Consider the following 14,344-nt stretch of genomic DNA (forward strand, 5'->3'; position numbering starts at 1 on the left):
TTTTTTTTTTTTTTTTTTTTTCAGAGACAGGGTCTTACTGTGCTGCTAAGGCTGGAGAGTAGTCGTGTGATCATATCTTGCCACAGCCTTGAACTCCTGGGTTCACATGTTTCTTTCACCTTAGCCTTCCCAGTAGTGGACTATAGGTGTGTGCCACTTCGCCAGGGTAGTCTTATATTTAAGTCTTTTATCCATTTTGAATTAATTTTTATTTACGGTATAAGAGAAGAATCCAACGTCATTCTTTTGCATGTCGGTATCCAGTTTTCCCAGCATCATTCGTTGAAAAGATTATCCTTTCTCTATTGAATGGTCTTGGCATGCTTGTGGAAATCAGTCTTATTCCCTGTTAAATGACAGAGATGATATAGCAAACACTATGACAGAATGTTGGAAAACAGGGGACATGATGATTCCCACGCCTTCTCGCCATGTGACTGTGATTGCTTAATCATGAGCTTTATTTTTTATGCATTCACTTCCTGTCTTTGTCTCTATTTTTTTTTTTTTTGAGACGGAATTTCGCTCTTATTGCCCAGGCTGGAGTGCAGTGGCGCAATCTCGGCTCACCACAACTTCTGCCTCCCGGGTTCAAGCAGTTCTCCTGCTTCAGCCTCCCAAGTAGCTAGGATTACAGGCGTGGGCCACGACGCCCGGCTAATTTAGTATTTTCAGTAGAGACAGGGATTCTCCATGTTGGTCAGGCTGGTCTTGAACTCCTGACCTCAGGTGATCCGCCTGCCTCGGCCTCCCAAAGTGCTGGGATTACAAGTGTGAGCCACTGTGCCCGGCTTTTTTTCTTTCTTCTTTTTTTTTTTTGAGACTGAGTATCGCTCTGTCTCTCAGGCTGGAATCCAGTGGCATGATCTTGGCTCGCTGCAAGCTCCGCCTCTCAGGTTCAAGTGATCCCCCTGCCTCAGTCTCCCGAGTAGCTGAGACTACAGGTGCGCACCACCACGCCCAGCTAATTTTTGTATTTTTAGTAGAGATGGGGTTTCACTGTGTTGGCCAGGATGGTCTCAATTTCCTGACTTTGTGATCCACCTGCCTTGGGCTCCCAAAGTGCTGGGATTACAGGCGTGAGCTACCACACCTGTCCTTTTTTCTCTATTTTTAAATTGATTCAGCTGTTTTTTTTTTGTTTTTTGAGACAGGGTCTTGCTGTGTTGCCCAGACTGGAGTGCAGTGGCACAGTCATAGCTTACTGTAGCCTTAACCTTCGGGTTTAAGCAATCCTCTCACCTCAGCCTCCCAAGTAGCTGGGACATGGTGCACTGGCATGCACCACCACCACACTCAGCTAATTTTTTATTTTTTGTAGAGATGGGATCTCACTATGTTGCCTAGGCTGGTCTCAAGCAATCCTCCCACCTTGGCCTCCCAAAGTGCTTGGATTCCAGGTGTGAGCCACCCTGGAGCCACACTCTTGGCTCTTCCTCAGTGGTGACAGGCGCCCAGGTCCTGAAGTCTCTGGTTGCCACTGAGGATTTACCACCTCAGTTGATTCTGGTATACTGGTGGTCTTTGCCACCATGAATAATGTTGCAGAGCATACCTTTTCATAAAGCCTTTTCCTCGTGATGAATGCCTAGGTGTAGGATTGCTGCCTGAAAGGGTATGGACACCTTTATGGTTTGTGGCATGCATTTGGCTTCTAAAACAATCGGAGTGTTTCCCCCTTATCCAAGTTTTCAGGTTCCTGCAGTCTGAAAATATTAAATGTAAAATTCCAGAAATAATTCCTAAGTTTTTTTATTTTTTATTTTTATTTTTTAGATGAAGTCTCACTCTGTCGCCCGGGCTGGAGTGCAGTGGCACGATCTCAGCTCACTGCAACCTGTGCCTCCTGGGTTCAAGCAATTCTCCTGCCTCAGCCTCCTGAGTAGCTGGGATTACAGGCTTGTGGCACCACACCTGGCTAATTTTTTTTGTATTTTTAGTAGAGATAGGGTTTCACCATGTTGGCCAGGCTGTTCTTGAACTCTTGACCTCAGGTGATCTGCCCACCTCAGCCTCCCAAAGCTGGGATTACAGGTGTGAGCCACCACACCCGGCCACAATTCCTAAGTTTTAAATGTCTCCCTGTTCTGAGTAGCATAATGAACTCTCTCTCTCCCACCTAGGATATGAATCCTCCCTCTGTCTATTGTGACCTCAGTATCTATGCTGCCTGCCCATAAGTCACTTAGTAGCCATCTCAGTTATCATATCAGCTGTTGTGGTATTCCAGTGCTTGTGTTCAGGTCACCCATATTTGGCTTAATACTGGCCCCAAAGTGCAATAATAGCGATTCTGGCAATTTGGATTGCTGAAGAGAAAGTGGTAAAGTGCCTTCTTTAAGTGAAAAGGTGAAAGTTCTGGACTTCAAAAGGAAAGAAAAAAAATCATATGCTGATTTTGATAAGATCTATGGTAAGAGTGAATCTTTTATCCGTTAGTTGAGCATGATGTCGAGGTGGGTGGATCACCTGAGGTCAGGAGTTAAGACCAGCCCGACCAACATAGTGGAACCCCTTTTCTACTAAATACAAAAAATTAAGGCCGGAGGCGGTGGCTCACACCTGTAATCCCAGCACTTTGGGAGGCCGAGGTGGGCAGATCACGAGGTCAGGAGATCGAGACCATCCTGGCTAACACGGTGAAACCCCGTCTCTACTAAAAATACAAAAAATTACCCGGGTGTGGTGGCGGGCGCCTGTAGTCCCAGCTACTTGGGAGGCTGAGGCAGGAGAATGGCATGAACCCGGGAGGCAGAGCTTGCAGTGAGCTGAGATCCCGCCACTGCACTCCAGCCTGGGCAACAGAGCAAGACTCCGTCTCAAAAAAAAAAAAAAATAGCTGGGAGTGGTGGTGCCTACTTGTAATCCCAGCTACTTGGGTGGCTGAGGCAGGAGAATCGCTTGAACCCAGGAGGCGGAGGTTGCAGTGAGCCGAGATTGCGCCATTGCACTCCAGCCTGGGCAGCAAGAGTGAAACTCTATCTCAAAAAAAAAAAAAAAAAGCCGGGTACGGTGGCTCATGCCTGTAATCCCAGCACTTTGGGAGGCCGAGGTGGGCGGATCACCTGAGGTCAGGAGTTCAAGACCAGCCTGGCCCACATAGTGAAACCCCGTCTCTACTAAAAATATAAAAATTAGCCAGGCGTGGCGGCAGACACCTGTAATCCCTGCTACTTGGGAGGCTGAGGTGGAAGAATTGCTTGAACCCAGGAGGCAGAGGTTACAGTGAGCCGAGATCGTGCCATTGCACTCCAGCCTGGTTGACAGAGCGAGACTCCGTCTCAAACAAACAAACAAAAAAACCCAAAACAAAAAGGATGTTTTTATGTTAAGTTTTTATTTCACAGAATGATGTCGTTAGAAAGGGTAGCTTGAGGCCTGGAGTGGTGGCTTATGCCTGTAATCCCAGCACTTTGGGAGACTGAGGTGGGCAGATCACTCTAGCTCAGGAGTTTGAGACCAGCCCGGGCGACGTGGTGAAACCTTGTCTCTGCTAAAAATACAAAAATCAGCTGGTGTGATGGCATGGGCCTGTGGTCCCAGCTACTTGGGAGGCTGAGGTAGGAGGACTGCTTGAGCCAGGAGGTGGAGGTTGCAGTGAGCTGAGATTGTGCCACCACACTCCAGCCTGGGTGACAGAGCAAGACCCTGTCCCAAAAAAAAAAAAAAAAAAAAAAAAGTAGCTTGAAATCGTGCTCTGGACAGCTGCTTGCTAAGCTGCTCAGGTTGAAGACCCAGAGTGTTCCTTTTAGTTCCATTTAGCCCCGTCGCGTGGAGTGTGCACAGCTTAAATAATGCTTTTTGGCTTCCAGAGTGCTATTCCCTTGAGTCCCTGATTCAACCTGTGGCCCATCAGTGGGCAGAGGTGATTTTCTGCAGGGCACCAAGGGCACTCTTGAAGGCAGGAGCTCAGGGACTGCTGAGAAGTAGAAGAGCCACTTCTCTGAGTTTCTTTTCAGGAACTCAAGATGTCCTGGGAACACTCTTGGTTCATGGCCTGAGTGTTCACTTGGGTTCCGCAGGTGTGGCTTGTGGCTTTGGCTGTTGACATAGGGGCCTGTGCTGAGAGCTGCGGTGAGTGAGCATAGATAGAGAATGGATGGCTACCAGGTACAGATCTGTAGTTTATGGATCCATAGTTTTATACTGCTGCGGTGGTCATATATCCTGCCTTTGTGTGGCGGTTGTGATTTCAGATATGCTGCCTATTTGTTCCCAAAAGTCATAAAAATATCATTCAGCAATCATGTCATATTGCCTGTTGCCTCTTTTCCTGAGATTGACAAATACTGTTTTAGATGATATCTCAAATTTTCGGTTACAAAACATCTAACTGAAAATACACATTTTCAGCTAGGCATGGTGGCTCATGCCTGTGATCCCAACACTTTGGGAGGCTGAGGTGGGACGATTGCTTGAGCCCAGGAGTTCATGACCAGCCTGGCAAGGCAAGACTCTGTCTCTACAAAAAAATACATTAAAAAATTAGCCAGGGGGCCAGGAGCAGTGGCTCATGCCTATAATCCCAGCACTTTGGGAGGCCAAGGCGGGCAGATAACCTGAGGTCAGGAGTTCGAGACCAGCCTGGCCAACATGGTGAAACCCCGTCTCTACTAAAAATGCAAAAACATTAGCTGGGTGTGGTGGCGGACGCCTGTAATCCCAGCTAATTGGGAGGCTGAGACAGGAGAATCGCTTGAACCCAGCAGGCGGAGGTTGCAGTGAGCCGAGACCGCACCGTTGCACTCCAGGCTGGTCAATGAAACTCTGTCTCAAAAAAAAAAAAAGAAAAGAAAAAGGAAAAGAAAAATTAGCCAGGGGTGATGGTGTGTGCCTCTGGTCCCCGCTATCTGAGAGGCTGAGACAGGAGAATTGCTTGAACCTGGGAGGCAGAGGTTGCAGTGAGCTGAGATCATGCTACTGCACTCCAGCCTGGTGACAGAGCGAGACTCTGTCTCGGGGTGGGGGAAAAAAAGACAGGCTCTCACTCTGTCATCCAGTCTGGAGTGCAGTGGTGTGAGCAGAGCTCATCACAGCCTCGACCTCCCAGGCTCAGGTGATCCTCCCACCTCAGCCGAGACTACGCCGTTGCACTCCAGCCTGGGCAATGAGAACGAAACTCTATCTCAAAAAAAAAAAAAAAGGAAAAGAAAAATCAGCCAGGGGTGGTAGTGTGTGCCTGTGGTCCCAGCTGCCTGAGAGGCTGAGGCAGGAAGATCTCTTGAGCCCAGGAGTTTGAGACCAGCCTGGGCAACAGAGCAAAACCATGCCTCTACAAAGAAAAAACCATTAGCTAGTAGTTGAGACAGAACTGGTTTTTGTGGCAGAGGCTAGGGAAGGATGGGCGCAGATCTCTGAGGGGAGGAGTGGCTTGCGGGTGTCCTTACTACCCGTTTTGCCTCTCTTTGGGGGCAGCTGTGTCATTTCCTCTCCGCCGGTCTTGGCCAACAAGCGTTTCTCCCTCTTCCCTGTTCTCCCCACTTCCCCGCTTCATCCCCCTTCATCCCCCCTTCCCCGCCCCTCCACAGACCCAGGGCATTTGGTGGACACTTTTGCTTGCAGTTAGTCAGGTCAAGTGGAGGTGAGTTTCCCATGGGGCAGGGGCTTGACAGCAGGGGTGGCCGTCCAGACTCTCCAGAAGGGATGTGGGGCTGCTGTTGTGACTGGACCTGCCCCACATCTTTGGGCCTGAGCTGTGCCCAGTCATAGCGTCCTGAGTTCCTTTGTGTTGCCTCTGCCCTGTGGATCTAGGTCTTGGGGGAGGGCTGGTTTCATCCTGGGGCCACCACCACCTGGCAGCAGCCCCACAGCCAAGGGCAGGCACAGCCAAAATACATCTGCCTGAGTGGCCACAGAGCAGGGCCAGGCTCTCCTGGCCCAACGGTTTGGAGGACAGAGGGCCTGGCCCGAGGGGAGGCACTTGCTCAGCCTGTGGCTCCCACGCCAAAGGCAGGGCGGCCTCTGGGTCTGCCTGGGACCGAGCCTTATTTCTGGAAGCACATGGATCCTCCTTCCTTGCCACTCAGTCTAAATGTTTAGGTTACAAACATTCTGAGTGAGAAATTTCAGTCAGAGCTTGTAATGTGTAGGACGTGACATTAGGGAATGAAGAGCTTTCCTCTTCACTGATTCAAGATGGCCAGTGCCGGGTGAGGGGAGCGGGACACTTGCTTCTTCAGAAGAGTGGATCCAAAAGTTGACCTCTTCCCCAGACCGAGTCTGCGTGGGAAGAGAATTGTGCTTTCACAAAAGCAGAGATGCTGTTCTGTAGCTTTCACTGTTTCTTCTTTGCTCTGGAAAATGGAGGACGAAGGAGTTCTCAGGTCCTCAGTCACTGGAGTAAAGTGACATGCACGTCCCAGCGTGAGTGCCTGAATGGGGCTCTCAGGTCTGAACAGAACAGCCCTGTGGCTCCCACGAGCTGGTGCAGGAGGAAGTACAGAGGAGGATCTGGTTCAGAGTGGTGTGAGAGCAGGGTTAGATGACTGTTGCCAGTTTAGGGCCAATGAGAGATTTTTAATGGTGAATATGTAATCTCTTTTTCAAAAAAAAATAAAAATAAAAATAAAAACCACAACTTTTTCTTTTTTGAGACAGGGTCTTGCTCTGTTGCCCAGGCTGGAGTGTAGCCGTGTGATCATTGCTCACTGCAGCCTCAATCTCCCGGGCTCAAGCAATCCTCCCACCTCAGCCTCCTGAGTAGCTGGGATTACTGGCGTGCACCACCATGCCCTGCTAATTGTTATATATATGTATATATACATGTATGTGTATATATATACATATATGTGTATATATATACATATATGTGTGTGTGTGGTATATATATATATATATATATATATATTTTTTTTTTTTTTTTTTTTGTAGAGTTTTGCCATGTTGCCCAGGCAGGTCTCAACCTCCTGGGCTCAAGTGACATGCCTGCCTTGGCCTCCCAAAGTGTTGAAATTATAGGCATGAGCTACTGCACCCAACTAATATGTAATCTTTTTAAAAAAAGGGAAAAGGTTGGGTGCGGTGGCTCACGCCTGTAATCCTAGCACTTTGGGAGACCGAGGTGGGCGGATCACGAGGTCAGGAGTTCAAGACCAGCCTGGCCAACATGGTGAAACCCCGTCTCTACTAAAAATACGAAAATTAGGCTGGGCGCGGTGGCTCATGCCTGTAATCCCAGCACTTTGGGAGGCTGAGGCGGGCAGATCACAAGGTCAGGAGATCGAGACCATCCTGGCTAACACGTTGAAACCCCGTCTGTACTAAAAAAAATACAAAAAATTAGCCGGGCGTGGTGGTGGGCGCCTGTAGTCCCAGCTACTTGGGAGGCTGAGGCAGGAGAATGGTGTGAACCTGGGAGGCAGAGCTTGCAGTGAGCTGAGGTCGTGCCACTGCACTCCAGACTGGGAGAGAGAGCAAGACTCCATCTCAAAACAAAACAAAACAAAACAAAAAAAACCCCAGAAATTAGCCGGGCGTGGTGGCAGGCACCTGTAATCCCAGCTACTTGGGAGGCTGAGGCAGGAGAATCGCTTGAACCTGGAAGGTGGTTTTGTTGTTTTGAGGTCTGGCCCTAGGGGCTTGTGGCAAGGGCTGAGGTGTTTGGGGAGCAGCAGTGCAGGAAAGGCCTTATTCAGCTCGGCTTACAGGGATGCTCACTCCTGCCTGAGCACTGCTTCCTTGTTTCTAGCCTCTGTTTAGAATTAAAAAAAAAAAAAAAGTATAGTACAGTATTCCAATTTATCAAAAGGAATAAAGACAGATCAGCCTGTCTGATCTGCCACCATTCAGCCTAAGCATAGGCAGGACCTGAGAAGTGCCCTGTGTCCTCCTCTTCTCCTGTCCCCTGCCTGGAGCCCCATGGGCCTGTGCTCAGCACGCGATCCAGCGCCCGCGATGTACCTGGTGGTGGGCAGTATCAGACATGTTCTCCATGTTGGTGAGCCATGTACATTCTGTAGCTTTATTATTCTCATCTATAAATAGGACCATTCACACCCTCATAAAGTTGTTAAATGAGGTGATGCGTATGTAAATACCGCCCCATGCTGGCAGGGAGTGGAGCTTTAGTAAGTACTATTTTACCTCTTACCTAATAGGTGTGAGTGTGGAAATGGGCAAATAGTCAAGTTGGCAGGGAAGCAGAGCTTCCTGCCCCCCGTGCCACCTGAACTCCTGTAGTGTTCTTATGCCACTGGAACTGGCTGGCAGAGCCAGCTCTGACCTCAGAGAATTGTGGGCTCATTCTAGGGCAAGAGGAGATCGCAGAGGGCAGAATGGTGGCTCACATATGCCCCCAGGTGGCCCAGGACCCACTTGGAGCTACCTCCAATGGCTTTGAGCAGCCAGTGTGTGGATGAGCGGAAGGGACTGTGTCTCAAGAATACGTGGAACTCAAAGGGCATGGTGGCTCATGCCTGTAATCCCAGCACTTTGGGAGGCAGGCAGACATCTGAGGTCAGGAGTTTGAGACAGGCCTGGCCAACATGGTGAAACCTCGTCTCTACTAAAAATACAAAAATTAGCCCAGCGTGGTGTCAGGTGCCTATAATCCCAGCTACCTGGGAGGCTGAGGCATGAGAATTGCTTGAACCTGGGAGGCAGAGGTTGTGGTGAGCCAAGACCATTCCACTGCACTCCAGCCTGGGGGATAGAGTCAGACTCTGTCTCCAAAAAAGACATGGAACTTAAACACAAGGCTGGATAAACTTCTGAGGCTGAAAGGAATCGAGGGATGGCGACTCAAGATGCCTGCGGCCCTGTGTGAAGCTGTCTGCCAGGCAGCTCTACCTAAAAGCAGTTTTATTTTGTTTTTTTTTTTGAGACAGAGTTTCACTCTTGTTGCCCAGACTGGAGTGCAATGGTACGATCTCAATTCATTGCAACCTCCACCTCCCAGGTTCAAGTGATTCTCATGCCTCAGCCTCCTGAGTAGCTGGGATTACAGGCACGTGCCACCACACCCGGGTAATTTCGTATTTTTAGTGGAGACAGGGTTTCACCATGTTGGCCAGGCTGGTCTTAAACTCCTGACCTCAGGTGATCCGCCCACCTCAGCCTCCCAAAGTGCTGGGATTACAGGTGTGAGCCACCATGCCAGGCCTAAAAGCACTTTTCTTTTTTTTTTTTTGAGATGGAGTCTTGCTCTGTCACCCAGGCTGAATGCAGTGGCAATCTCAGCTCACTGCAACCTCTGCTTCCTGGGTTCAAGCGATTCTCCCACCTCAGCCTCCCGAGTAGCTGGGATTACAGGCGTGCACCACCACACCTGGCTAATTTTTGTATGTTTAGTAGAGATTGGGGTTTCACCATGCTGGCCAGGCTGGTGTTGGACTCCTGACCTCAGGTGATCTCCCCACCTTGACCTCCCAAAGTGCTGGGATTGCAGACACTAAAGTCACCACATCTGGCCTAAAGCACTTTTTCTTAATTCCACCCCAGTCTGCCCTTCCTCAGTGCCTGGGCAGGGCCCTTGGGGAGCTACTGGTGGGGCTCTGAATGTGCCAGGGGTATCCGGGACATCTTGCAGGATAGTAGGACTGCCAAAAACGATTCTCAAAGATGAATGGGGAGTTGGGCAGGGATAGGAGAATCTGGTGTGTAGAGAAATAGCCTGAAGGCACTTTGTGCTTGCCAGGCCTCTCTGCCCAGATGTCTGGGAGGCTGATGCCTGCCTGTGGTTTCTTGTACTAGCCCTTAAGACACCAGCCATCTTCCTTGAGGGGCCTCTGCTAGCCCCTAGGGAATGAGGATTAGCCAAGAGCCAGGAAATGAGAATTAGCTGAGGACATCTGCCACCCCTGTTCCGCAGCTACCTTCTGTTCCCTGGCACAGGGCATCCCCCTAGAAGTAGTGCATGAAATTCACACAGCTGGGACCTGGCAGAGAATACAGGTGGGTTGACTGAGGCAGGGAGGCCTCCATCTGCAGGTAGCCTGAGAGCCTGCAGAGCCTCAACAATGGCACTAGGTGGCACTCCCACCCAAGGGATTCCTAACAGAGTAGGAGGCGTGGAAATAAAGGACTCCATGGCCTGAAGGAAATAAATACAAGGTAGCAAAGTAAATTTCCAGACAATTTTTTTTTCCCTAATGGAAATTCACTTGTAAGTGATTGTTCAAAATCCAGAGGCATTTCCCCACTGAAAATATGTGTGGTGGAGGTCTGGTTGGAAGGTGGGGGCGTGCTAATCTTGGCCAACTTGTGGGCTGGTTTACAGGTTTTGTTTGTTTGTTTGTTTGTTTTTTGAGACGGAGTCTCGCTCTGTCGCCCAGGCTGGAGTGCTGTGGTATGATCTCAGCTCACTGCAAGCTCCGCCTCCTGGGTTTCACGCCATTCTCCTGCCTCAGCCTCCCGAGTAGCTGCGACTACAGGCGCCCGCCACCATGCCTAGACAATTTTTTGTATTTTTAGTAGTGATGGAGTTTCACCGTGTTAGCCAGGATAGTCTCGATCTCCTGACCTCGTGATCCGCCCGCCTTGGCCTCCCAAAGTGCTGGGATTACAGGCATGAGCTACTGCGCCCGGCGGTTTATGGGTTTTTAAACACCCATCTGCCTTAGAGGCTTAGAATGGCTAAAAAGCAATGCCGGTGGACGCAGTGCAGCAGAGCTGGCCATTCTACAGGGAAGAGTGTGGGAGTCCCAGAGATCTCTCAGCACATGGGAGGTAGAATGTGTGCAGAAGCTGGTCTTTTCTCTATAGACCTTTTTCCCCTAGTCTAACTGGGGCTCAGTTTTGTTCCGTCCCCAGGGACCTGTGTGGTCTAGTCTGTAAGTACTAGAGGCTTTGAGGAGGCCAGGATGGTCTTCCAGGGTCTTTCCAGTTCTGGAAGTTGGTGGCGGCCAGGATTCTGCATCAACATCTTTCTGTGCTTTAATTGCATTTTACCCCACGTCATGTGGTGTTTCCTTGGAGCTCTGAGGTGAGAAGGGATCTGAAGTTTCTTTGGGGCTCTGAGAATGCTGGGATCAGTTACAGTAAGTTCTCAATCTTGATGATAGGTTCTTGGGATCTTCACTTTTAAGCAAAACATAGAATGAAACCAGTTTTACCATAGGCTGATTGACAGAAGCAAGAGTTACGTTCCTGTGGATGTTTCTAACCACAAAAACATCACCGAACTTTTGAAGACCCCAAACATTTCTAATATTAACCATTGAAATGTGAGCTATGCATGCATTTATGGACGATTAATAAAAAGTTAGATAATTATTTACCTAATTACTCCACTTCAGGGTTGCAGGTGGTCCCCTATCCAGGCAGCTCAGGGCACAAGGCAGAAACCAGTCCTGGATGGGATGCCTTGCCATGGCAGGGTGCACCCACACCCACACTCACTTAGGCTGGGACCATTTAGACACAACAGTGAGCCTAATGTGCACGGCTTTGGGATGTGGAGGAAACTAGGGTACTCAAGAGAACACCCGTGCAGACATGGGGAGAACGTGCACACTCCACACAGACAGTAGCCCTGGCTGGAATAGATTTTTTTTCTCATCAGTGTTATGGATGACACTATTTGAGGACCTCCTGTAGTGATGTCTGGACAGGAGAATATTAGGAGCAGCTTTGTATAAGGTATCTGCCACCCCTGTACCACATTCTGAGGCCCTTAGGGGTGGCACTGTGCCTTGTTCACCCCTGCCTCCCTGTTCCCATGGGTGCATTGTAGGTATGGAAGAACATGGAAATCCATGGAGGAGGACTCTGTCTTCTTCCCCCTGCTGCATCCCAGGGCTGTGGCTTGTCATGTGGCTCTTGCTTGGGCTGGATCCAGGTAAGGATGACAGGTGTATGAGGCTGTGACTACACACCCTTATGTCCTATTCCAGGCGTGGCCCCCCGCCCTATTTCTCCACAAGCCCTACAGACCCTCTCCTCCTGTTCCAAACCTTAATTCTTTCTTTCTTTTTGGTTTAAAAAAAGAAAGAGAGAGGTCTCAGTATGTTGTCCAGGCTGGTCTCGAACTCCTGAGCTTAAGTGATCCTCCCACCTTGGCCTCTCAAAGTGCTAGGATCACAGGCATGAGCCACCATGCCTGGCCCCAAACCTTAGTTGTTTTAGAAATGAAGATCTCAGTGGTGAGAGGCTGCTGGAATTGTATTCTGTTCAGTGGCTCAGAATGAGGAGACTGAGACTTCCAGGGCCATCTCACCATTGAATAGGGGATGGGTGTGCTCAGTTGCTCCCACAGATGTGAACAAGGCTACTTAATGCCACACCCTTTCTTTGGTTGAATGGTGATCCCTCTCAGACCATTCCCCTCCCCTAAAAGCATTAAGCTGATTGGTCTGATCCCATGTAGGCTGAGTGCTTGCTGGGTGCCTGGCACCATGTGGGTATGGGGTGGGCTGCCAACCCACAGACTAGGGCCCCTCCGATCTAGTGGGGTGGGAAGACAGCATGCATCATCCATCCCATGGGCTCTGCATCCTAGCAGTGAAGCAGGCAGGCCTGTGTGCTCTAGGCTGGGGTGGTCGGACCTTGTTTATGGCTGCCCTTGTTCACTGGTCTACATCAGTTTTGGCGTCAGGGCATTCTGTATGTCAGGGCTGTGCGTGCCTGGAGGGCAGAAGGTCTGGGGTGGGAGCAGCCTTGTAGCTTCAAGATGGTATGCGGGAAGGATCAAGGATTTTGCATTCTCTGGAGCTTCCTAGGGCTAGCAGGGGTGGCTTTCTGTTCAGTCCAGTGAAGAAGCTGGTCCTCAGTGAGGTCAGCAGCACGTGGGGTCCTGAGTCTGCCTAGTGTTGGGTGGCGGGTCGTGAGGGGAGGCAGCTGCTTTGGGAGGCCAGCCACGGGCTGCAGACAGGCGGCTCACAGACCAGCGAACAGACTGAGGACAGACAGGAGGCATCCCTTGGGAGCAGCCGGGCCCACCTTGCTGGTTGAATGGGGTCCTCCCGTGACAGTGACCAAGCAGAGCTGGTGTCTGCTGCCCTTCCCCTTCTCCCTGGTCTTGGCCCCTCCTCTTAAAGGGGCCCGCGGGTTGGGCGGGCGGCCCAGCAGGACTGGGGCTCAGAGGGGGCGACAGCTTTAAGGGTGGCTGGGGTCGGCCTCCTGCCCCCGCCCCTGGTAGTCTGAGTGGCTGGAGCCCGAGCCCCGCCCACTCGCCCCAAGGCTTCCCGGCTCCAGGAGCGCCCCTAGGGAGTCGGAGCCCTGAAGCTGGAGCCACCTGCGGGTGAGTGAGCGGAGCCGGCGCCCCGGCCCTGCCGGGAGCCCCAGGTGACTTCTCAGGGAGGCGCCCCACCCTGCCCGCGCAGAGGGCCAGTGCCGGGTGGGGGTGCCCTTCTAGCGCCTTCGGTCGCAGGTGGGCTGTCCCAGCTGCGACGACGCGGCCCCGGCCTGAGGAGCCCCGCGGACAGGGTTGAGCGAGTCGTGGGCTTTTTTTCCGTCCCCACGTGGGCACGGCCCGGGCTACGTGAGCTCACTTCCTCCACATCTTATCTCCTGCCGGGCGCGGGTACGGGAAGTGAAGAGCGTACGGGAAGTGAGGCGGCCGCGGGAAGTGAGGGGAAGTGAGGGGGTGCCTGCAGTGAGGCGGCTGCGGGAAGTGAGGGGGTGCCGGCTGGCATTGGCAGGGCCCGGGCTGGGGCGCCTCCGGCCCTGAGAGCTCCGTCTCCTCGGTGCTGCCGGAGGGCCTGGGGACAGGGCGCCTGGGGAAGAGGGCAGCGCCCGAGGGCTAGGGAGTGGGTGGCTGGCTTGCTGCCTTTGCCCAGAGCCGGTTCCCCTCAGCGCCCAGAGTTGTCTGAGAGGAGGTTCCCTGTCTTTGGGCGGCTAGGATAGACCCCTGCGAGTCCTGCCTGCCCTCTTCCCAGGGCCTCCTGGGCTGCCTGCCACTGACTCTGGTCCATGTCGCCCAGGGAGGACCATTTTCCCCGTCCCCTACTTGGGAAGTTTGCCTGCTTCTAGCTCAAGAATGCAGGGAAGGCAGGGTTGTCGCCCCACTAGACGCACGCCGCTGCCTGGTGGCCAGGCGTCAGCTGAGCTAGGGAGAAAGTCAGCCCCTTGCCCCCACCCTCGCCCCCCAGGGGGAGTGCATGGCCCTCAGTCAGGCCACTGGACACAGGATTTGGGGCCCTGGAGGTTTCTGCTGAGGCTTCAAGAGGGGTGGTCCTGGCGTTCCAGGCGCTTCCCATCAGATAGCAGGAGCCAGTTCTCAGAGTCCCTGGTTGAACACACAAGCTGCAAGGCTACGTATACTCCGGCAGAGCTGGCTGGGGGCTGCAGACTGCAGGTGACAGTGCCATATCCCTCACTGCCTGCTCCGCCTTGCTAAGGCTTGAACCAGAATCCACTAGGAGCCAGGAGTGTAGGCGTATACACGCATACCCCTACACACACACAC

At 51.7% G+C, this 14,344-nt stretch overlaps 1 protein-coding gene across 1 annotated transcript in view; it reads left to right on the plus strand.

Annotated features, from left to right (window-relative positions):
- SFI1 (SFI1 centrin binding protein) overlaps positions 1-14,344 on the plus strand; it is a 120,434-nt gene that overhangs the window by 50,617 nt on the left and 55,473 nt on the right. The window contains exons 5-7 of the mRNA XM_032139845.2: positions 9,439-9,530; positions 11,672-11,776; positions 13,307-13,514. Of these exons, the coding sequence (XP_031995736.2) occupies positions 9,439-9,530; positions 11,672-11,776; positions 13,307-13,514 (405 nt within the window). The remainder of the gene's footprint in view (positions 1-9,438; positions 9,531-11,671; positions 11,777-13,306; positions 13,515-14,344) is intronic.

Source organism: Hylobates moloch, unplaced genomic scaffold (genome assembly GCF_009828535.3).
Source record: "Hylobates moloch isolate HMO894 unplaced genomic scaffold, HMol_V3 SCAFFOLD_19, whole genome shotgun sequence".
NCBI classification, from domain to species: Eukaryota; Metazoa; Chordata; class Mammalia; order Primates; family Hylobatidae; genus Hylobates; species Hylobates moloch.